Below are 26,342 nucleotides of genomic sequence, written 5' to 3'. Positions count from 1 at the left end.
TCAAGTTTTTTTTAACGGTCAACTATATTTTTTCTAAATTTATAAATGGTAACTGAGTTAAATTCCTAGAAATTTTTTTCAACAATCAATAAAAATTGCAAATATCAATAAAAGATTATATTTATAAAACATAATATAAAAAAGAGTAATATTTTTTTATTTTTTATTTTTTGAAAAAGAGAGAGAATAATAATTATTAATTCAAAATTCGAAGATAGAAACCATTAATCTCTTATCTTGTAAAAGAGAGTTATAATTAAATCAAATCCCTATGAAGTACTATTAACGAGTCCATGCAAAAAGTTAGTTGAAACAAACCCACACAATGTTTGAACACCTCATAACGAACAAAATTTGATATAACGATCATTACATTTATGAATATATATAAATTGTTTTTTTCTACACTTTTCCATGATCATTCTATTTATGAAAAAAAAATAATAAAAAATGTTACCTTGCAAATGACTCATTTCATTATTATAAAAATGATAAACCGTGATGATTGGGTGGGTCGATTTGACCGTGGGCGCGCCGTTTGCAATTTTTTCTGAGCGAGAAGAAATTGGGAGATGTGATTGAAGAAGAGGTGGAGCAGTGGCACAAACTTTGTGACTAAATTTCCGAACGAGTGGCGTCTTATCCTCCAGCACAGGGAAAAGCTTAAATAGAAACAAATTCATCCTGTAGACAACAAATTGCGAGAAGTAACTTCCCGTACAATTTCATCTGTCGTTGCATTAAACGGCCACCTATTATACTCCATTCCTATTTCACCTTCTCTTTCCCTCCATTCTTTCTCATGTTTTCATAATCCACCCTGGCTGCATTGTTTCTTTTTTCCATCACGCATGTCTTCATTCCGAAATGGCATTCTGCAATTTGTCGGCTCTGTAAATTCTATTTATAAACCAAGTATCTTGAGGGACATGTTTTTCGGTGTGTAACATCAGTAGAATTTTCAAATATGAGAAGCATCCTTATTCTTTTGGGGTTTGAACTTTGAACATACCTAAAGTAAACATGTAGATATATTTCTATTTGTAAGTGTGAGTAATATGAATTCCTCCTCTGCTAAATTGGTCCCTATTAAGCAAGAGCAACATGGAGTCAGAGGACCCGACAATTTTGCCCACATTCCAGTGGTAGATCTGAGCAGTGATAGTGAATGTGAAGGAGACCGTGTTAACAATAAAAATAAGAGGAAACGGGGATCCACAGATACAGATGAAAATGAAAATAATTGTCAGAAGAGGAGCAACGTTAATGGTAATGACGAAGAAGCTGTTGTTTTGCCTGCTGGGTTTCTGGATCCTCTGCCACCCTTACCAGCTAAACAATCGCAAAAGCCACCACAAAACATCATCACTAAATCTTTGGCCCAACCTCAGCGGAAGTGTTCTAACAAACAATTCTGGAAGGCCGGAGATTATGAAAGCAATTCCACAATCACCCAGAAAAGATCAGGTAACACATTGTCCCTAAGTTTTGAGAGATTTATTATCCTAAATGTGTCATGAGAAATCTACAACGCTTTATATTGTATTGTCGGATCAATAAATGCAATATGCAACATTTTGTATCTGTTTTAGGAATGATATATACAACCATTACAATCAATATATACATATCCACCACACTATAAGAACCCGGATACCTTTTAATTTTTTTTAAAGTGCTTTAAAGCCTGCACATAGTGGTTTAGGTTGGCTTTGCCCCTCCACTTCACCGGTATTACATGTCCGACTACGGGCTTTCCTCTTAGCGCTATATCCAATTGCCGTAACATCAGAACTCCCCTGGATGGTGATCAATAAGCTAAAAAAGGCAGTAATATGAACTCATCTTAGAATTCCCCCATATGTAGAGTGATAATAGAAAGCCATTATAGTCCAGATTGAACCTGCCTTGTAATCACCTATACTTCAGTCCCCTTTCACCTTTCTTTTACAACACAAAAACCATGCTATTACAGATTATATAAAGTCTATAGCCCAAGTAATGGACACTGCTCCTACAGCTACACCCCACTACCGCTACAGTGCAATTGCTGTGGATGATTATCTAGATCTTTTAATTTAGCTAAACACACATAGAATATGAACTCATAATATAATCCATCCTTTTATTGATTATACAAAGCCACTGTATTTCAGATAGCAACGCATTATAAAATCCATGCCAATCCTGCTTATGTCATAATAATGATGTAAAAGCAATGATTGACATAAATCTATACTGGAAAATGAACGCTTTTTTCCTATTAATAATTCCTTCATATTATAATTTATAGATATGCCAGGTAACCCAAAATATTAATTGGGAGGCCAAATTGAATCTGTGTAGTTCTCGATGACATCTAGTTTTGTCTGATCTATCTGGCACAAAATTTTAATGGCATTTTTGAATCAAAAGACTTGAAATGTTTAAATTCCCGACATGATCAGATCTGTTGTTTTATAAAAAGTGAAAGATTAGGAGGATGATCGCTGCACCACTGCTGCCATCTCAGGTTCTTCAAGAAAGAACATTAGTCAGCCATCCAAAAAGAGAGCAAATAATGGTTGCCGTGCAGACAAGCTACTTTTAGAGAGCCTTAGGAGGAAACTCGCAGGTTAATTAAATATCCTCATATGACAAATAAATTGAGGAATATTCTCTACTTTCAGCCCTTAGATTCCTTTTATATGGCAGGATTGTCCTTGGGAGGAGCTTCTTAGTGTGTAACTCAATGAACTGTAATCCATCCTTATGAAATTCGTAGTACTAATGGGACTGATCTATAATATATTTAACTTTTCACTTGACAAATTATATACATGGTATGAGCTCTTTCTGGAACTCATTAAGGGTGACATATTTAATTTTCTTCATACTTCACTGTGGTCGTGTTTGCTAACCAGTTCAGTTTTATTTTTCTTGGGGCTATGTGGCCTTTGCAGAGGGTCCCATTGATTCCAATGAATCTGTATACTCTCTATTCTTAAGTGCTCCAAAATATAACATTCCTGTGGTTGTGTAGCTACAACTGCAGTATTTATATGGGTTACAATCAAATGAATTTTGAAGAATGAGCTGTAGCTTCTTGTTTTCTGTATAATTAATGTCCGTTTGCTGCAAGCTTAACTATTCTCTTCTCGTTGTGATATTACTATCAGGATTTAACTGTGCGATTTTGAGTCAAACTCATTGACCCATGTTTCATGAGTAGTGATTCCACATGAATCCATCTCTTATGAGAATAAATGGAACACTTAACACTCATTGGATCTAGGTAATGCTCACAGGGATGAAGCACGGGGACTTCCTAGGAGGTCACCCATCCCAGTACTACTCCAGCTTGATTGTGCTTAACTATGGAGTTTCCTCCATGGTTAAATCCGAAGTTTGCAATCCCATTTGCAAAACCTTCACCAAGTGTGCCTTATGAACCATTCATTAGAAAGCCCCTTGAGCCACTTAACTATTCTCTTCTCTTCATACTAAATGAGTATCTTCTGTGCAGTTTTCTAATATAATTTGACCATTTCTTACCTCTACAAGCTCTTGTTTGTGTACATGTTTGAATTCAGTTTGGAGAGAATTCTTAAAAGCTTTAAGGCTTATTGGAGACTATGTTTGATAGAATTTGTAATTAGATTTAACCAACAGTAAGCAGCATTTTAGGATACTTCAAAGAGTTATTTTGAAACTTCCAAATTTGAATTCCAATCATGAAACCGATGAATCTGGCAATTATGAGTGGCAATTATGAGTGACAGAATCAAACGACCCAAACTGTGTTTGTGGAAATCTAACTGATGTCACCAATCATCATTGCCTGCCTCATTTTAGACTTGAATCCAAGGAATCATTGTATGTGTACTGATATCATACTTAAGAAGTTTGGACTGATATCATATTTTAGTTCCAGAGTCTGAGTGATGGAAAGTGCTTTTTCTAACATTAAAATTCCATCCAGGCCTATTAATGGGCCTAGATGGGTTAATCAATCCATACCCAAAGAGATTCAAACAGAGTGTGTCCTCTGGAAGAAGGATGAGTGAAGTTGAATTTCAATGGTGCCTCAAAAGGATACCCAGGGCCTTTGGGGGTAGGGTTTATTGCCAAGGATTGGAAGGGTAGTGTGTTGGCTTTGAGCACTCAAAAATGGTCTCAGGGAAATAATTGTTGAAGTTAGTAGCTGCAATAAAGATCTTCATACCCGTGTTGACTTGCTGTGAGTTCTCTGAAATTCATCTGATATGATGGATTGGTTGCTCTGGTTCTTGTAGGTGCTCTTTAATATATACGATCCTTCTATCTTTGAGGCCTGAGCTGTTGAAGTCTTCTTATTGGTGTGCATTGTTTTATTTCCTTCTTGTTATCGAACTATATAAGCTGCGGTTGAAGAGTATCACACATTCTATATGTGTGTCTTGTGAGTGCTGATTTGGCACAGGGAACATGTTTTGCTTTGCTGACAGTGATTACTATCAAGTAATAACTTTGTATGTGTTGGTGGTTTGTATTTTGTAATCAACAGTTTTCATGTTCATGTTGATGGTCATTATTATGAAGTCCTCGTTTCCTATCCCAAGTGACTGAGTATTTTCTGTACGCCTGTCTATTGGCATGCTGGGAGACTCTTCATTGTTTACTGGTTCTCCTCTTCAATGTAATTCATTTTTAGTTAATGTGTTCTGCTATTCTATTCAGTGGTTCTGGTGTTACCGTGATCAAAGTCTGGTATTAATCTAGTCCAAAGAAATATAAGTGTTGAGTTTTCTCTGTAGAAGAGTTAGAGGTGATTGGAGTTTTACATTCATCCTTTTGTGAAAGTATGAGTCAATCTTATCTTTTGTATTGCTTAATATATATTTGGATCTGTGTATGATTGTTTGGTGTGTGTGAGATTCATATTATTTGTAATCAATTTGTTTTATCAGGGATGCTGAGTTATTTGTCTAAGAAAAAGACAGGCTTATTGATTGGTTGTTTGTGGACTCTAATCATAAGCAAGAATTTTATAGTTGTTTTGAGAACTGAAAAAAGGCATCATCATTTTGGGTGTGGCCAAGATTTTCCCTCGAGTAGGAGGGTTTTCCTAGGGTAAATCTGTCTCTACTTTTCTTATGCTTTGATGTTAAACGTTTTGATTATATTTATGATATTCTGGTTCAAAACATTAACACTAATAACATTGTAGAAATTTAATTAATGCCGATAGGCATTCTACAATGGTAGAATGGGTGGAATGGATGTTGTGAGCGTGTTAATGTTAACTTTTATTCTTCTAGATTAAATATGACAACCATCTACATGTCAAAAGTTTAAATCTTATTATTAATAGAATATACTTTTAAAAATAATTTAATAAATACCACATAAAATATTTGTTCAAATTATAATATTTGGAGATATAAATCATCCATTTTTGTTTAGAAATTAAAATAAAACGCTTAAGTTAGTAAAAAACTAAATAAATAGAGATAAAGGAAATATAAATAATTTTAGATGTAGTAAATTAAATTATAATTATTTTGTAGTGGATATCTATCGGCATTTCTTTAGATAGATTTATTTAAGATATCTATACTAGTAGGCATTTTTGAGGGTCACATTGATGAAGAGACCTGCAAGCCTTGAAGTACACCTCAAAGGCTATTCTCGTATCATAAATGATGCAATCATAGATCGAAGAATTGCTGATAGAGAAGATAGTGAAACTGATTACATAGGCTTTATCAACATTCAAATTTTTTAAAGTATCCCACATGAGGTGGGAAGACAACAAGGAGGTGGACAACTTATTGTAATGTCCCCTTTTTGGAACATTAGAAAATTTAAAGACATATTCATATAATATTAAAATTGACTATGAGAGAGTGGATTAAAATTATAAAAAGTCAATTTATTATTATAAAGTGGGCTAAACATGACAAGGAGAGATAAGATGAAAAGACAGGGAGTCGAAGAGTAATGGTTTTGAGGATTAAAAGGAGAGAAACTCATTCATTCGGGGTATACTTGGTTTATGATTCAGATTACAATTTCTCTCTTGCGAGAGTTATTTGGAAAGCTTTAGCTTTTATCCAGTAGGAGGACGAAAACCCTTGTGCTGGGAGATAGTGGACGCAAATCCGTTGTCCATGGAGACATCACTTCAGGTGTCTTGCATGTGCTTACAGGTTCTTTTCTTAGTATTCCAATCTGACTGTAAAATTGTGTTTATGATTGGACTATGAATAATAGTAATTGTATTGCTGTTGTATAATGCAATAATACGTTTTAAGATATTTTATGAGAATCTACTGGTTATATATCATTGGGTTATAATGTAACTTCATATGTTTAAGTTCTGGATATTATTTGAGTAAGAAAATGAGTAAATATCTATTGGGGATACTTCAATGGTATCAGAGCTAGTCTTCCTGCCAGCTTGTGAAATTAATAATAGAGAGAAATTTTTACAAGGATTTATCAGAAACATTTTAAGCTGAGAGGAAATATTTGGAGTTTACGAGATTGAATTCTGAGCATACATTTGTTGGGGTCCATTTACTTAGAATTCTGGAAAACCATTACAAATGGTGCAGATGGAGATTTGGTAAATGATCTGCAAAGTAGGGGAATGTTCAAATTATTCATTTGCCGTGAATGTTTGGAAAATAAATATTGGGAAAGAAAATAGTGGTGCTGTATATCTTATGACCTATTGTGGGTTGTTTATGAGTACAAACATAAAATCTCTAAGTCTTCAATACTCTTATGGTTTATAACTACAACCTTGATAGGAGGCGATTCATAGGTGCCGAGATGGGATATTATTAAGTTGGGCTCTTAATGTTCATGAAAGTGCTACCATATTCAACCTATGGGCGATTATATCTCTCTCCGGATGAAATTGTAATGGCTTTTGTTTCCTGGCTTTGACATTTCCGACAGATTTAATGGTTGTGCGAGGAGACAATCGTGGCACTTCGGACATTGTTGGGCGATATCATATATCTTTTCCTGCTCGACTATAGTCCATCCTTAATTATTGGGCAGACTACTGATGTTGTGTTCTATTATATCTGCTGTGAGGAGCTTGAAATATCTAGAAACTGAAGATACCTTTTGCCGTGAAGGAGAGCATGTGTTGTGAATGGTCTTTACAGGAACGGGAAGCCAGAAGTAATTTTGGCATTAAGTGGGAATCTCAATCTGTGATTTAGACCATTTCAAAGAAAGTATTGGAACGAAGATTAACTTGAGAATTCCATACAACTGAATTGCCAAGTCATTACTTATTGGGAGTGACTCTTCGTGCAGTAATTCGAGAAGTTGGTTAGCAGTTAACCAACAAGATCATTATATTGGGTTCAATCCAAGAATTTGATGAAGACTATTCATATTCCATAGTTGAGCTTGATAGGTTCAGAAGTGTCATGACTCCATCCACAGAATGGCGTTGCATTAACTTTGTCCTGTGGTTTATCGTTACAACAGTTGTTATGCCATGCTTTCATCCATGTAATAGCATTAACAGATGAAGAAACGACAGTTTGTTTTCCAGAAGACAAATATTTTCATCGGGTATTGGATACTTTACTAGGAACTAGGTAATAACATTGTTTGGAACCAAAAAGGCAGAATTCCATTTTCTATTTGTTGTGACAGTTTCCAATATAATATAGAGAGGAGTTTGTTACTGTAACAAGAGAGTTACTGGAGGAGAATCAACGATAATGACAAAATCTAGAGAATTTGAAACGGTTGCTTATTTGAGCAAGATGTGGAGTCCCAATCATTTTGCATCTGTGTGGAGTCTTCGTGTTAGGGCATAGTTGTGAATGTCTCCTATGTAAGAGTTTGATTCTACCTTTTGCGTCAATAGCAATAAACATTTTGGGCATAGTTGTCCCTTGGTGTAGCGTTGGCTAGATGGGTGTACCATAGTCGTCCCTTGGTGTAGAGTTGTTGTCGAGGCCCGGATTCCATACATAGAAAAAATTGTGTTAATCTTGCCATGGGTGTAAATTGATTTTTTGTCTAGAGATAACAGAAAATTAGGATGATAGCAGCCGCAAAAAAATTCTTGGACGAAGAAAAACTTTTCAATGAAAAATTAGAGAGACTCGTTTATGTTTGTAATGTCCCCGTTTTGGAGGAGTTAATTATTTATAAAGTTATCAATAAAAAAATATATTACAAGGTAACTTTATATTTAATTAAGTGATATATCTTATAAAGTCATTAAATAAAATAATGTTCTAGAGGTTGCTGGAAGGAGTAGAGAAATAATTAAAAAAAGAGAGGCGGACCTATCAAGGAAAAAAGAATAAATAGGCATTGAGGGCTCATTGCTTATCATCGAGATTTATTATTGATATTTGCTGATGTGTGTTGTGGAGCCTAGGGTTTCCGCAAGTAGTCACAATTGGCCATTGAGAACGAAAACTCTCAATTGGTATGCAATTTTGAGGGTGTGAAAGATCACCTGAATTATTGCAGCTGTGGGAAGGATATTTCAGTCCTTTCACTTGTGCTTAATTGCTGGTTTGGAGTTTCAAGTGGAGTTGCATTTTCACCATATCATCTTCAGCAGTCAGTCTCCAGTATCTGATCAATCCAGGTTCTTCATTTCAGTTTGTAGTTGTAACAAGTTCTCAATTGTATACAGCCAGTTAGGGTTTTTTTCTGTAATGTGCCATGTCATAATGTTTTGGTGCTAAAAATTGCCATATCATTTGTAAAAACATTTGGTTTTCATTGAATGAATATATTGGCACTATTATTTCCTTATTTCAGCAATATACTTTAGTAGTGTATTAAATTTAGGGTTTTGTTTAGTGGCCTATTGGAAAGGGTCATTACAGTGGTATTAGAGCAGGTTTCCTGCCAGCCTGATAGGGCTTATCCAGCCAATTTACAAAGGGAACCAGCATAACTAAGAATATGGCTGAGAGACGTTCTCAAAGCCCATCCAGAAGTGTGCAAGATGATGAGACTTTACAGCATCAGGAGAGGCTTCTACAGTCAATAGAGGCAAGTACAGAGACAATGATGGTTATGATGCAACATTTGATTGGGGAAAACAGGAGAAATAATCATGATACTGACTAGGATGACAGGAGCATAGTAGGATCACAACATAGGACACGGTCTGGAACAGCTGACAGACCCACACGTCCTACATTCAGGGAAGAAACTCCAACACGCACACTTGATGCTATAGTAACAGATATTGTAGATGAACTTTGACAAGCAAGGAATGAGTGGGATTCGTTACCAGCATATGTACAGGATGGGTGGACATTTGACAGGTACCTGAACTACAAAGTTGCCAGGCAGATAAACACAGTGAGTTGCAACAGGTCACCAACAAGTTGGTATTACACACATTTGATGGTAGTGGAAAAATTACTGCTCGTGCTTGGATTCATAAGGTGGATACTTTCCTATCTCTGAAGACTATGACAGAATTTGAAGCGCTCAAGTATGCCACTTTACACTTAGATGGGGCAGCACATGATTTGTGGACACATGGCATGATCACATTGCAACACAATCAGATAACCACTTAACAGGAATTCGTGGATAGATTGGTAGAAAGGTTTGATAAAAAAATTCCTGAAGTTTATTTTCGGGAGTTAGCCCAATAGAGACAGTCAAGAAGCTTAGAACAATTTATCAATGACTTCCAGAATTTTGCAGTGATGGTCCCTGACATTTCAGAATGGAGGCTAGTCATTTTATTCACAGAGGGATTAATTGAACCACTCAAGGGGTGGGTGAAGGCTTTTGATCCTCCTACATTACAGGAAGCCATGAAGAAAGCCCGTAGTATGGAACTTGCTGCTCCAGCAAACCGATTTAGTTCGAAGGGTTCTTCATCATTTAGAGATAGCAAAGGGGAATTTAACAAGGGTAAAGAGAAGGTTAGTGACTCAAAAGGCAAGTCAGTTGTACCCTTGGATAAGGAAACACTTAATGACCTACGTAGGAAGAAGCTATGCTTCATTTGCAAAAGTCCCTATGAGTTTGGTCATGATTGTCCTATGAGGCCTAAAGGGAAGGCTAACCTGGTGATGTGGGCTTATTACAAAGGTTCAGATTCAGACATCTCAGAGCACCATGATGAGGATCCTGATGAGGCAGAGGGTGAACAAGAGGTAGATAGTGCTGAGAAAAAAGCGGCTTCAGAGCTACATTTATAGGAGGCATATCTGTCTAGTATTCAAAGAGAGGGATCTTTCAGATTTCGGGGAGTCTTGGTAGGACAAAAGGTTATTACTCTGTTGGATACAGGTGCCACGCATAATTTCATTGATGCACGATTTGTGGAGAGGCGTGGACTCATTACTGAGGAGTTCGAGGGATTGAGAGTCAAGGTAGCCGATGGATATACTCTTCGTTGTGATAGGATGGTGCGAGATCTACCTTTGCGCCTGAACAACTATGAGTTTAAGGCAGACTATCATGTGGTCAACATGGGTGACATGGACATAGTACTTGGGATGCAGTGGCTACATTCTTTGAAGGAGGTTACCCTTAGATTGGAGGATATGGAGATACGATTCGAGGTGGATGGCAGGACTCATGTGCTGAAGGCTATTCGTAATGGTGATGTCAGGACTATCTCACTTAGACGGATGGAGAGATTAGCTAAGCATGATAATATAGAGTGGGCGACAATATGTGCCTTGATGCCTACCCAAGAAGAGAAACATAAGACTGAATATCATCCAGATATTCAAAAATTGAGAATCAAGTATGAGAAGGTTTTTAGCGAGATTCCACTAGGCAGGCCACCAGACAGAGGCATTGAGCACATTATCGAGCTAGAGGAAGGCGCTAAGCCTGTCATGATCACACCATACCGGCACCCAAAACGACTCAAAGATGAGATCGAGAGGACCATCAAGGAGTTACTAGCAATGGGACACATCAGACTAAGTAAGTCACCTTTTGCATCTTTTGTTGTTTTGGTAAAAAAGAAGGATGGTACTTTACGAATGTGTATTGATTACAGGGTGTTGAATAAGAGAACTATAAAAAATAGGTATCCCATCCCACGCATCGATGAGTTGATAGACGAATTGCATAGGGCTTGTTATTTCACAAAAATTGATTTGAGATCAGGCTATCACCAGATTAGAGTTCTAGAGCAAGATATTGAGAAAACTGCTTTTAGGTGTTATTGTGGGCACTTAGAGTTTGTAGTCATGCCTTTTGGTTTGACTAATGCACCTGCCACTTTACAGTCCACTGTGAACAAGGTCTTCCACCATCAGTTGAGGAAATTTGTGCTGGTGTTCTTTGATGATATTTTGATCTATAGTAGGACATGGCAAGAACATTTAGAGCACTTGGATACAGTGTTGAGCATTTTACAAAGGGAGTCCTTGTATGCCAAGGAGTCCAAATGTGATTTGGGGATGACAGAATTGTTGTATCTTGGACACATCATTAGTGCGGAAGGAGTGCGAATGGATCTTGAAAAGATTCGTGCTATTGTTGATTGGCCACCACCAGAGAACCTTACACAGTTAAGAGGGTTCCTTGGTCTATGTGGATTCTATTGCAGGTTTGTCAGTGGCTACTCACGACATGCAGCGCCCATGACAGATTTGCTGAAGAAAGGGGCATTTGTGTGGACTCAGGAGGCACAGGAGTGTTTTATGCGGTTCAAGGAAATAATGACTACATGCCTAGTATTAGCATTGCTTGATTTCACAAAGCCATTTGAGCTTCAATGTGATGCTTTTGGAGAGGGAGTTGGTGCTATACTCATGCAAGACAAGCATCCTATAGCTTATGAGAGTAGGAAACTCAGAGGGCCTGAGAGATCATTCCGCATATATGATAAGGAGATGTTGGCCATCATGAATGCCTTGGCCAAAGTCAGATAGTATCTTGTGGGCAGCAAATTTTGTATTAAAACTGATCATAATAGTTTGAGGCACTTTTTGGGATAGCGAGACTTGAATGATCGTCAGCAGAAGTGGGTGAGTAAGTTACAGGCATATGATTTTGATATCACATATGTTAAGGGGACACAAAATATTGTTGCAGATGCTTTATCCCGTAGGCCACACCTTACTTCTATGATTCAGATATGAGAGGATTGGCGACACTTGATCGTAGCAGAATATGCCAAAGACATGTGGGCCTTTGCTATAGTGGAGGGAACAACAATCGACACGAGATACACTCTCATAGATGATTTGATCATTTACAAGAATAGGATTTACTTAGTCCCAGGATCGAAAGTGAAGCAGTTGATTTTGAGAGCATTCCATAATTCACCTACAGCAGGCCATCCTGGGTATTTCAAGACTTACAGGTTAGTATGGGAACGGTTCACTTGGAAGGGACTTAAGGTTGATGTTTTGCAGTATGTGCGTGAGTGTCATGTTTGCCAACAGAACAAACAAGAGCACACTTATCCAACAGGGCTCCTACAGCCACTTCCTATTCCTGACAAGAATTGGGAGTGCATCTCTATGGATTTTATTATGGGCTTGCCCAGGGCCCAGGGGCGCGATTGTATCTATGTGGTGGTGGATAGGCTGACAAAATATGCTCACTTCTTCCCTATTGTTACTACATACTTAGTAGCTCAAGTGGCAAAGGTCTTCCTCAGGGAGGTTTTCAGATTACATGGTTTGCCTCAGAGCATTGTGAGTGACAGGGATAGCCACTTCATGAGTCACTTTTGGCAGGAGGTATTTCGGTTGTGTGGTACTGAGCTTACACCTAGCACTAGTTATCACCCACAGATTGATGGTCAAATAGAGATTGTAAACAAATGGGTGGAAGGGTATTTGAGGAATTATGTGGCAGATCAATAGCGAGCTTGGGTCTAATGGATATCTCTGTGAGTATTGTTATAATACTACATACCATATGACTATACAAATGACACCCTTCATGGCACTTTACAGCTGTGAGACACCTAGTTTCTTAGATTTGTTGTTGGGAGACAGTCGGGTACCCCGTGTAGGTGAATTATTACAGGAAAGTAAGGATATAGTTGCTACTCTCAGAGATAACATTGCTAGAGCTCAGAACCAGCAAAAGCAGTATGCAGACAAGAAGAGGACTGAGCGTAGCTTTGAGGTAAATGATATGGTTCACCTCATGTTGTAGCCATATAAGCAGTCCACTCTCAAGAAGAGTGGTGTAGAGAAACTCAAGCCACGCTATTATGGACCATTCAGGAACGTGAGGCGAGTTGGTGAGGTGGCTTATGAGTTGGAGCTTCCTGTAGATAGTAGAGTGCACAATGTGTTTCATGTATTATGCCTCAAAAAAGCGTTGGGTCAGAATGTGATGCCTTCTGTAGTATTACCTCCTTTGGATGATGAGGGAAAATTGATCTTGGTGCCAGAATCCATTCTGGATAGTAGAGAGAAGCAGCTTTGCAGGAGAGTAATTAGAGAGTATCTGATTAAGTGGAAAGATTTACCTGTTGAAGATGCTACTTGGGAGGGAGAAGTGATTTTGCAGCATCCGGCATTAAGATTGCTTGAGGCCAAGCAATTTTAGGGGGGGCGGACCTGTAATGTCCCCGTTTTGGAGGAGTTAATTATTTATAAAGTTATTGATAAAAAATATATTACAAGGTAACTTTATATTTAATTAAGTGATATATCTTATAAAGTCATTAAATAAAATAATGTTCTACAGGTTGCTGGAAGGAGCAGAGAAATAATTATAAAAAGAGAGGCCGACCTATCGAGGAAAAAAGAATAAATAGGCATTGAGGGCTCATTGCCTATCATCGAGATTTATTATTGATATTTGTTGATGTGCATTGTGGAGCCTAGGGTTTCCGCAAGTAGTCGCAATTGGCAATTGAGAACGAAAACTCTCAATTGGTACGCAATTTTGAGGGTGTGAAAGATCACTTGAATTATTGCAGCTGTGGGAAGGATATTTCAGTCCTTTCACTTGTGCTTAATTGCTGGTTTGGAGTTTCAAGTGGAGTTGCATTTTCACCATATCATTTCAGCAGTCAGTCTCCAGTATCTGATCAATCTAGGTTCTTCATTTCAGTTTGTAGTTGTAACAAGTTCTCAATTGTATATAGCCAGTTAGAGTTTGTCTGTAATGTGCCATGTCATAATGTTTTGGTGCTGAAAATTGCCATATCATTTGTAAAAACATTTGGTTTTCATTGAATGAATACATTGGCACTATTATTTCCTTATTTCAGCAATATACTTTAGTAGTGTATTAAATTTAGGGTTTTGTTTAGTGGCCTATTGGAAAGGGTAATTACAATGTTCCTGAGACAAAGTGAGGGAGACAATCCTCTCTAACTCAACGCACTGGACGAGACCTCAGTTGTTGCAAAATTTCATTGAAGGAGTACCAGTTGGGTTATATTGAGGCTGAAGATTATAGGCTCAGAGGCTCTATTGTACATCCCACTTGAGATAATGGTTCTCGATTAGCTATTCACGAGCTAGAGATATTGTGAGGAGTTGTGCAAAGTTGTATTAGCTCGTGGAAGGACATAGTTCTTTAGAGTAGAAGATTTACGGCAAGGGCATTCATAGGAAAATTTGCAGATTAAAAATTGTCGGGCCACACTAGATTCCCAAGCGGAGTGTGGCATCGACAAACTGAAACAAATGTGCTATAAACTTCAATCACAAGATTACAGTCTGGAAGGAATTGACATAACACATAGTTAATTGGGATGTGGGTGAAATGAGGAAATGAAATCTTTTGCAAGGTTGAAGACATTGGGATAATACAAATTCTGTTGTGCTATTGACAACCACATACTATGCACATGAGGGGTTCAACAAGCTAGCGTAACCAGTCTATAGAGTGCCTGCTATTCAACAATCTTTGCCAATAATTCACATAGAAGGCGAGACGACATGTAGTTTTGGAGAAAGTGCTATGTGCAGAGAGAATGAATTAAGTCAGTAAGGCTATCATTGTTGTGGTCTTCATCAACACTTCTTTAACATTATTTCAAGGCAGCAAGCAAGCTTATTTCAGACAGGTTATTACAGTATTGATCTACAGAGGAAGTGTATATCAGTTTGGGATAGTTTTCGGTACCTTGAAAACAAACAATGGAAGATCTAAAAAATAACGTATTTTGAGAGGAATTTAACAATACATTCAATGGCCCTCAGCTAAGAGACTTGCATAAAGAGAAAGATTTTGGTTGGTATACGTACTTGGGTTGCAATTAGAACAAATGAATTTTTCAAATGATGTTCTCTCCAAATTGGAAGAGAGAAACTTATTTGACCAATGTAAAATAGGCGGATTGTAGACTATTAAATTGGGCTTTACAACCTTCAATGGTGACCTTGGTCTAGTGTAGGTTTATGGAGCATCTAGATAAACGGGTTAACCTTGTGGTTGCTTCTTGTCTCAATGAGATTATACGAATATCATCTCCTACAACAGCCTATAATGATGTGGTGCTGAAGGAAGTTTTGCAGCTGATAGTGAAGAACTTGAAGGATTTACAAGTTAATGGAATTCCTATGAGGTAGGAATAGATTTGCTTGACATGTGAGGACACTAGTACACTCGATCTTGTTTGTGAGAATTGTAATAACGAAGAGGAGGCAAAAGAAATGCAGACCAGCGCAGGGAAAATTGTAGATAAGGTGATTTCAGCTGTGGATAAGGAATATACAAGTTTCTATATTGGTGATTTGGAGGTTAGCTTTGACAAACATGTTGATGAGGCCGGTTGTACTCAAAGTAATAGTATGTTGGAGTCTTTGTGTGATGAACCATATGTTTCTTATATACATTTAGAGGAACAATCCAAGATGACACTGCAAGACGATGAGCCGCTTCTACATGACAATAATGAGATGCATGCCTTAAAGAACTAGTTGAAGGTTAGTGAAGATGTGGTTGTGGCATCTTTGGTACATTATGACAGTACTCACAAGATGGTGGAGGATCTCCATAGGAAGGCTCAAAAGGGAGTTAAAGGAGATTTGCTTATTGCTGATTTGCAGGTGGTCAAAACAACCCTTGAATCTATGAAATCAGATTATTTACGTTTGCTTTCCAACAGAGATTATATTCTTAAGGTTGCTGGAAAATATGTCTATCAATTGAATAAAGGAAGGCATGAGTTTATGGAGCTCAACAGGGAGCTTAAATATGCTCATGAGGTATTGGATGATACTCAAATTTCTCTTCAGGAAGCAAAAAATCAGTTTAGGATCACAAATAATTTTTGGGAGCATGAGGGTAAAGGGAGGCATGAGTTTTTCCAAGAAGTAATTGATGAACTTGATAGCATTCGATAGACTTATGACTTGGATAGTTGTCCCAAAAGACCAAGCACCAAAATTTTAGATCACATTCAACTTGTATACAACACCATGTTTGAAGTAGATGCTGATTGGACTTCCGATAATCCCCTTTTTGAGATAAACAAGGGAACTCCTTTTGATTGTCATGAAGAGGATGATCTTGACTTTAGAATATTGGATCTAGATACAATTCCTAGTGGTGAATCTTGGTTACAGGATTGGTGTGGTGAATTGACTATGGTCGCTCATCCTTTGATCAGCCCAAATATGGTTCCTGATTTGAACCCATGTAGTTGGATGGATCTCATACATCAGCCATTGAATAGATCTTGGTGGAGTATTGATGAGGGTTATGTTTTAATCATAGGGGATGGTTTTTCAGCTTCATTCTTGCTCATAGCACTTATGTACTTAGGGGTTCTCTCGATTGATGACGACAATATGGTATTTGATGTGCCCATGGTGTTGTTTTCAGCTTTTGAGCAGCTTGTTTCTTACATCAACTATTTAGGTTGGGTCATCACCATCTACTGGGTTATACATAGCTCCTTGATACATGTCTACCTCATCATATTAGCTGGTCATGACAACAACGTTTGGGATCCAGGTGTTGACCATATGTATCTATGGCATTTTGAGGATTTTGTTGTAGTTCTACACACTTTGAGATTGGATGCAATTATGATCAGAATTGTATATCCTATGGATGCAACGATACTTCATAGTTTAACATGGGATCCAAGGGTCTGGTTGATAGAAAAGTTGCATTTTGACACCTTACTTCACAATATGACAGGATTTGTTTTCAGATTGAGCTACAGAGCTACCTGCAGATTCATATGGGATCCTGGTATTGATTGCTTGAGGACAAACAATCTCGAGGAGGGAAGATTTGTAATGTCCCCTTTTTGGGACATTAGAAAATTTAAAGACATATTCATATAATATTAAAATTGACTATGAGAGCGTGGATTAAAATTATAAAAGGTCAATTTAGTATTATAAAGTGGGCTAACTATGATAAGGAGAGATAAGACGAAAAGATAGGAAGGGAGTAGAAGAGTCACAACTTCGAGAAATAAAAGGAGAGAGACTCATTCGGGGTATGCTTGGTTTATGATTCAGATTACAATTTCTCTCTTGCAAGAGTTATTTAGAAAGCTTCAACTTTCATCCAGTAGGAGGACGAAAACCCTCGTGCTGGGAGATAGTGGACGCAAACCCATTATCCGTGAAGACGTCACTTCAGGTGTCTCACATGTCCTTAAAGGTTCTATTCTTAGTATTCCAATCCGATTGTAAAACTGTGTTTAAGATGGACTTTGAATAATAGTAATTGTATTGCTGTTGTCTAATGCAATAAATTGTTTTAAGATATTTAATGAGAATCTACCGGTTTTATATCATTGACTTATAAAGGAACTTCGTATGTTTAAAACTGGATATTATTTTGAGGAAGAAAATAGGTAATATCTTTTGGGGACATTTCACTTATCCAATGTGGCGGCGGCGTTAGATGTTGATCTGGGTACCATTATCTTTTGAGACCAACAAATTTGACATCTTGTTGAAAATGATGACCATGCAAGTTGAGACATGAGCCAAGTACATGTTTTAATGCTCTTGTGTTTTCTCCTTGTCGATCAATAGACGACACATGTGAGGAGGTATGAATTCGATGGAGCTCTCATTTGCCTTCATCTTTGCGTCTCCAAAGGTGGTTTTGTGCTTGAGTGGTGGCTTGATGTTTTCAACAGGGGAGGGAAAGGAAATGGAAGAAACTAAGGAAGTGACTTTCAAAAGGTGGATGGTTGTGACTCTTTGAAAGGGTTGCAATTATGAAGGATTGTGAGCCTTTGAAAGAGAGACAATGATGTAGGGTCATGATTATTTGCCAAAAGGCAAGCATGATGAAGAGGTGCGACCTTGCGCTCACACGGGAAGATATAAAGGAGAAGGAGAGTCAAATGGGATAGGAAAAAAGGGTAGAAGAGATAGAGAGCATAAGGAGGGATTTGAAATAGGAATTGAGAAGGAAAGAAGAAAATAAGAAGAGGATATGCAGATCTTGAATGAGACATGCAAATTTAGAAGGTAGTAAAGATAGATTTGATAAGTGAGAGATAGGTGAAGATTAAATAAGGAGTGAAAGGTGCAATAGTTGTCCAATAAATGCATCCTTTCATCACCAAAGGGTTTGACCATAAGGGCAACAACAAATGAAAGGGTGGGAATCCCTATATTAAAAGGGGATATTAAGGAGGATAAGTTTCCATTTGAAGAAGAAATAGAAAAAGGGGAGAATAATATAGTATTCTTAAAGACAACAATGAAAAGTGGTGCTCATACTTTTTGCAAGATAGGTAAGTCTTGCGGCAGAATGGACCTTGTCACATTATACCATAGCACTAAATAGGGCCTATAGTGGAATGGGCATAGGCTACATCATACAAAGGCACTAGATATTGCCTATGATGAAATGGGCATAGGCTACATATGCAATGACACACGATAAGGCTTGTGGTGGAATGGGCATAGGCTGCATCATACAAAGGCATTAGATAAGGATTGCAATGGAATATGCATGGGATGCATCAAAGAAAGGCACTATTTGTGAAGGATAGTCCATATAGATGGGAAGCAATTGTTCAAGGGGATATAATGAGGCCTTACTAGGTACACCACCTAATGAAGTATGGGGCCCAGAGGGACAAGAGATTTCACTCTTGGGCCTACGATTGAGTTAAGGGTAGCCTATTGTATCCTTTTAACCAATCCATATGGAAATTGAATGCTATTAGTGAGCTCCTCTCATATGCAATATATATTGTTTACCTAAATATCTAGGTAAGGATGTGTTTTGGAGTTGTACTATATATAATTTTGCTCTCCTGGTTGATCTCATTAACTTCTTAGAGATGCATTTTGTGGCTTTGATGGATTGGATTGTGCTTATATAGTACTTGTGTGCTACTCTTAAAATTGAATGGACAATCCTTTATTGAATGACCAATAACTAGAGAAATCACACAATAAATGTTTTTAGGATAGTCACTTTTTTGTGCACCTCTCAGTTTTGCACTTAGTACTCCATAGCTCATTAGTTTCTTTCTTTGCCCCTAATTTTTCATCATTTGGAGCATCTCCCTCCATAGTGCTTGTATTGTTCCCAATTAATTGTCATTCTTGTCATACGAGCTTTCATCATCCTTTGTTTTTTTCCGTGTGAGGACTTTTTATCTTCACTTTCAATCTACCTTGCTTAATTGCAGGCCTTAGATTAGAATAAGCATTGTACTACATTTTTTTCCCTTAAATACATAAGTAAACCTTTAATGAACCACCGCTTTTTTAAAGATTGTTAGCGGGTTTTATTTCCAATTTTACCTACAATTGCAATTCTTCATGTCTTCGATTATCACTCCATACATTTTTTGTGCTTACCTTATTTTGTCTTGCAACTTGTCGCTACGATTCCATTATTATCGTGAAGCAATGAAAACTCTTCTTTGAAGGACTTCTTTAATCTCTCCCATGTATTTATGTAAGCTTGTTAATTTCTATACACTAGTCAATTACTGCACCCTGTATGGTTGCTGGAAAAGTCACCACCACATTGCTTTATCATTTGGCCTATTTGTTGTACAAATTGTTTTATGAGTCTTATAGTGCCTAGCATGATCCTTCGATCCACTGTCTATAAATTTGGGCAACTTTTGGTGTTCTCCACTAGGGCTTGCAATTTTTTTATAATGTAAATCTAGTGTGAAATTTTCTTGCTTCTAAGTTTTGATTCAGATGCTGAAATGCCTTTCTTGCACTCTTAACCACTTTAGAATCCTCTGCTGGTCCCTCAATTTCAGCCTTCACTTCTTCTGTATTTAGATTTTCTAATGCACCCTTGGCTCGACTTCCTTTCCTTGAATTGACAACCTTTGAATGCCGCAAAGGCTGCTCTCCCACAATTCCATGAAGGAATGTGATTTTGTCTCCCAACTTCTCTTGTCTAGGAAGTTTGTCTAGACTTTTCAACTTGACTATGTTCTCAAGAAGGGCTTTGATTTGGGATTCCTTTGGTTGTATTTCTCCTAAATGTTTCTCGTAGTCTTCTCATTCATTCCCCTTACTTGATAATCCTTAAAGATCATTTAGTCTTATGGTCATGACGGCCTTATGGCCTCTTCTTGCATTGAGTGTGATCTAAGGGCATGAATTGCTTCATCAGACCCAAAATTACTTTTTGAGGCAATGCTGATAATAGAGATGACAGTGCTTATTGGATACATGAGTAAAACATCTTTATTTGCACATGGAATTATCATAGAAGAAGACCAGTGATGGTCATCTATGGATTGAAGTTGATCTGATTAGATCGTATTACTTTCCTTTATTTAAAGGATCTATTTGTTGCCAAGAGAAACAAAATTGTCAACTGACTCATATAACTACCAGATACTTTTAACTACCTGAAACTGAAAATGAATGATTAGTTACTTATTTGGATAACAAATATTATCAAAACATAATAATAAATATTGTCCTGCCTACATAAAGTTTGAAAAGAATGTTTGCAAATATATCAAAACCATGGTAGTGAATAATGTGCTCTTATTGTGTTATATAAAAAAACAATGAAAAACCTAACATCAATCATAGGCGCTGCTCAATAAACCTTAGTTAATTTGCAGAAAACTTACAAAACTTGAATCTTGTCATTGCCAAATATTCCTTGGCTACAGTTTTTGTTTTTACAATTATTATTACAACCAAAAGCAGCTGCCCATGAAACTCGAGGTTACCAAAAAACTGTAGAAGAAGAATTGACAAAAAAAAGGAGTATTGGGTTGCAGATTTGACCTCCAAAAAACTGATTTTAGTACTTGATTTTGTTGCAATTTGTAGACAAAGTATGGTGTGTTTTTAGTGAAACGTAGTCACGATTCTTCCAAGAAATAATAGTATGACTTTAGGACAAAAAGTCCTACAATTTCTCACATACAATGGCACTTTTTTCAGCAAAAGGTTGGCGATTTTTATTGATGAAAAGCCTGCGATTTTCTTAGGTGTGATTCATGAGTCATGGTTGTATATAAGCCTGAGTTTGGAACAAACAGCCACATGATTTTCATACAAATTATCCCATATGACTTTAAAAAATATAAGGTTTGAATTATACCAAGAACAACCCATGATTTTCACCATAAACTTGTACTTACCAATTCATGTCACCTATTGCTTTAATGTCATATTGCAAAAATTAATAGGATACAATATTGCAATATCTATTAAATAAGAGGATACAAATATGAAGAGGTTTGTCTCATTTTATAGATATTAAAGAATGAAACCTTGCAAACAGATATACATGACACGACTCACCCAATGCCAAAAATAACAAAATAAAAAATAGAAAAGTCAACTTGCGACAAGGTATGTTTATTACAACTGTAAGCCTTATCTTCTAATAGTAATTTAATATTATTCTAATATAATATTAAGTACTTGGCAAGAGTAATGCCAAAAATTGATGGGGTAGAATTTGTAAGAGCACTAGAAAAGATACAGAATTTATGCTAAAAAATATAGTCTTAAATCTCCGAGCACACAAATGTTCCTCACAATTTATTTATATCATTTGAGCAATTTTGAGTGAAACGGAGAAGATATGAAGAAATTGTTTGAGGAATTTCGCTGTTCTAGGCATGAAATGAAGAGTTATGACTCTGTCAAACATGAGGTGTAAAAGGGAGAAGATTTAATTTGAAAGGAGATAGGAAGGAAGGAAGAAGAATGGAGCATTTGAATTAAGAAAGAAGAATGTGCAAAAAATGGGTTTATCACTCTTTCAAATGGCAAAAATTATGAAGGATTGTGCCTTTAAAAGGGTGGTAATTGTAGAAGGCTGTGACTTTCAAAGGGTGGTGATTGTGAAAGGTTGTCTCTTTTAAAGGGCAGAAATGATGAAGAGTTGTACTATTTCGAAGGGTGGTAATTGTGAAAGGCTGCAAGTCTTGCAAAGGGGTAGACATGATGAAGAGTTGTACTATTTCAAAGGTGTGACTTCTCCCTCACATTGGAAGATACAAAAGGGAGAAGGTTTCATTTGAGGAGGGCATCTAAGGGAGATCCATTTGGAAAATAATTTGTTAGTCTCAAATACCAGCAATGGAGGGTGGTGACTCAAGTATTAAAGGTGTTGATCCTTTCATCAATGAAGTCTAAAAGAGATCTTTCCAATTATTCAAGGACCACTTATCAATCATCAATCATAATCCACAAAAGCAATCGTCAATTATCAAATCAAGCAAACAATCGATCAACAAACCACTCTATCAAGTCAGCATTCATTCAATCATCACTCACTAATATATCAAATTGCTATTCATTAGTCCTTAATCAACAATCTCTTAATCATCACAACCCATACCTCAAATTGTACAATCAAAGGAAGGTGAATGATTGCTCCCATGTTTGTTGAGGAAGGAAATCCTCATGCATGTTATCAAGCATACCACCCTGAGATATAACATTCATGGATTGGCAGGTGAACGAGGGTGCTACTTAGCTTGATCAAGGAGGGTGTGATATATCCAAGGTGGCTTGAGGGATGGAGTGGCTTATGAGCATGCCATATGTCGCGGGCCAAGGGGTGAATGAGTGTCCTTGGGCTTGGGGATCCCCAAGCACTCCAACCCATAATGGATATCATAGGCTAGGAGGTGAGTGAGTGATCCTTGGGCTTGAGGTTTCCCTTGAAGTACGCTAGCCTATAATGGAGAACTAAGGCCTGCCTGTTCTTTTGCTATACAAGGGAATCTCGCCTTGAGACTGTGGTTTCAGGTTTGCATGCATTGCCACAAATTCCTAATATGTCTATTGATGGTGTTGACTTTTAAATTCCTAATATGACATCAGTTTGAGTTATTACTTGTTATCTCCTCTCTTTATTGTGCTTGTGCTGCAGCATATGTGACCTGGCACTGCCATACATGTGCTGGCATCTATGTTTCTTGTTATTGTTTTCAGTTTTTTGTGGTCACTGCTAATTCACATTGCCTGGACTCGTCACTTTTTTTCTAACATCTTTGTATCTTGTTGCTGATTAAACATATGATGACATGGCTTCATCCCCATATGTCTTGGCGTCTTCATGTAGTGCTTCCTTGGAGGTTTCCGATGATGATTTATGATTGAGTGTCTTCGTGCGTTCATAACTGATGCTCTTTGTATTATACGGGAGTCATTTATTCCTGGAAACAATTCATTAAAGCGGGGACGGTTCAGTCACGTGGATGACTCTTTAGTGATCGCAGATTTAAAAAACAAAGCTTAGTTTTTCGTCCACCTTCATTCTGTGTGTGATGTTACAGAGTTTTATTGGTGTGAATTTTCTTGGGAGTTGTGTGATTGTTTGTGTATTGAGAGCAGCTTGGTTGGGTGGATGTTTTTGTAATAGACCCGAAGAATCTATTGTGACAGAGTTTACTGTATCTGTTCAGTTCGTACTGTTTAATGCTTTCTGTGTAGTGAGTTCGATCAATTCATGATTGACATATTTATATATTTTGGCAAGTCATTCATATTTGAGTTGTATTGTTGAGATACTGATATTCTTCTAGTTTTGATCAATCTGTGTTCAAGAGTATAATGCTTACTGATTGTCTGTTATAGTATAAAATCATAAGCAAGTGATTATTGTATGAACTTTGAAGAACTCAAATAAACGACAAATCTTGTGGGCTGGCCTTTTTGCTCTCAGATGAGGGTTTTCCTAGAATAAGTCTCATGTCTCTCTTGTTTATCTTTGTCTATTTCATTTCAGAAAATAAAATAATTATATTCTAGTTCAAAATTTAACAGAAGGAAAAAATTGCATAGTAATGAATTGATTTTACTCCCCCACTCCCCCACACTCTCTCTCTCTATGTATATATATATGTATGTATCTATGTATGTATGTATATATATGTATATTTATGTATATATGTGTGTTGGTGTGTGTGTAGCTGTGTGTGGAAAATATAGAATAATGACTAAATCTTTTATATAAAGTTCAAATTGAATTATGCTCTTGAGACTTGAATTGGAATTGTATTTTTGTTGGCAAAGTTGTAGATGGAGCCTTAGGGGGGAAATTACATGCTAATAGGTATGGTAACCATTGTGGCCTCTAGTCATGGTGCATGTGTACAAAGATTGACCACCTTATCCGAATTGAACAAGCACATTTATAGGGTTATTTTTACTTAGAAATGTACTTGGAGTGCAACTTTTAGGTACAAGGTGGAACAAGGAGGTGTACACGAAGTAGATTAGGCATTTCCCTATTTTTGATTTTACAATAGAATTTTTATCAATGTGGTGAAGAGTCCAAATACTGTGATGCCCTTGACAATTGTAGGGAAAGGATACAAGGTGCTCACTTTAAGAGACTAAAGGGGCAAGTTGCTTTAGAATGCTATTGTAGATTCAAGTTTTCTTATAGAAAAAGAAAAGGGGTAGTAGCGAAAGTTCTAATGCACCAATTCTTTAGATGTATGGTAGACAGAAGGAATCATGGTTTCATCAATTTTTAGGTGGTTTCAACAGGTGAGATTGATGAAGGGCCACTCCATCCAACATTTACACATGAAACAAGAATTGGGATTCACTTAGAAATTGTTAAGAAGGAAAATTGCTTTTGATTTCTTCAATTGAAACGAAAATATAGAATCAGAAATTAAAATTCTAGAGTCACATGATCTATTCATAGTACAAAGGGATTCCACTCTCAAAAATCTTTGAATGTTAGAGCCACAATTTGCACTAATGGAACTATCCTTTGTAACATCCCTTCACCTCTTCATTTGGCACCAATTCCTTTGTAACACCCCTTCACCTCTTTATTTGGCACCTATATCTACTCCTTCAATTGTTTATCAGGTTTGTATATCCGAGAAAGGGTAGCCCTTTTTTGGATGTTCAAAGATCTTGCTATCCATTTTCCAATCCTTTGAAATTTCAAAATTCGAAACATTCGCTAACACAAATTTTGAGAGCCATAAGTTTTGAACTGGATAAGAGCTTGATGAGCCGTTTGATGCATTGGAAAGCTTGGAAAAAAATGATTTTGCTTAAAAGTCTATTTAGGAATCTTTGTATGTTCAGCCATTTTCCAGGCTTGTTGGCGGCCTCTAAGTGCTACAAATTTGACTTGTAAAATATTGCTTGTTTCTTGTACTTTTTCCCACATGACTATCCATTAGTTCTATCTCTTCCTTCTCAGGAGTAGATGTCAGTACATTCCACTATCCTTCTGCTAGACCACCTTCAATTTGCCAAATCATTAATGCTGAACACAATTGATATGCCAATTTCACTTTGTATTTCTATTTTTTATGCACTTCTTGAATTGTGTTTATTTATAGTCCTGCATGTTCCAATTTTTTTTTTTTAAAACTTATTATATGTTCCTGCAAGTAACCTTTCTTTCCTCAAATGAACCATAATTTTATCACCAAAGTTGAATCCTTTGAACTTGCTTTCTTACTCCATGCAGGTTCTTCACATACTCTGCAGTGCGTCAACATCAACACTACACTTCTCTCCTTTATCTTTCTCAACTTGGAAGCATTTTTCAAACTACTCATACAATTTGGAATTGAGATTTACCTATTCTCTTGTTGACAAAATTGCTGCAAGGAAACTTTGCTTGTGGTAAAATCAAATACCATCCTTCGGGCTTATCTTATACCAAACATATCATTAGATTATCCATACTCATATTCACCAGCTCTGTTTGTTCTTTAGTCTGCAAATGATGTCCATAGTTGATCTTAAAACCATCCTTCAATTTCTTCCAAAAGGTACAAATACATAACAAATTTTGTATCATTGTCTGAAGACTAAAACTGTACTCTTCAGTTGATCATGTAGTCCTATCACTTCACTTAAAAACAACTCAGCAATGTGAAGTTCATTACTTTTTAGGCATTGAGTGAAATATACCATCATTGAAAATCTATCAACAGACACAAATATTGAGTCATGTCCTCTTTGTGCCCTAGGTAAATCAAGAACAAA

General features: G+C 36.9%; 1 protein-coding gene across 1 annotated transcript in view; it reads left to right on the top strand.

The window, feature by feature from the left end:
- Nucleotides 1-514: 514 nt before the first annotated feature.
- Nucleotides 515-26,342, top strand: part of LOC149539593 (uncharacterized) — a 137,050-nt gene continuing 111,222 nt past the window's right edge. Inside the window, exon 1 of the mRNA XM_089800821.1 lies at nucleotides 515-1,467. Coding sequence (XP_089656947.1) covers nucleotides 1,059-1,467 — 409 coding nt within the window. The 5' untranslated portion in view covers nucleotides 515-1,058. The remainder of the gene's footprint in view (nucleotides 1,468-26,342) is intronic.

This window comes from Cupressus sempervirens, chromosome 9 (assembly GCF_028749045.1).
Source record: "Cupressus sempervirens isolate cs-2001-9-10 chromosome 9, ASM2874904v1, whole genome shotgun sequence".
Classification (NCBI taxonomy): domain Eukaryota; kingdom Viridiplantae; phylum Streptophyta; class Pinopsida; order Cupressales; family Cupressaceae; genus Cupressus; species Cupressus sempervirens.
This window is presented reverse-complemented; position numbering and strand designations above follow the sequence as displayed.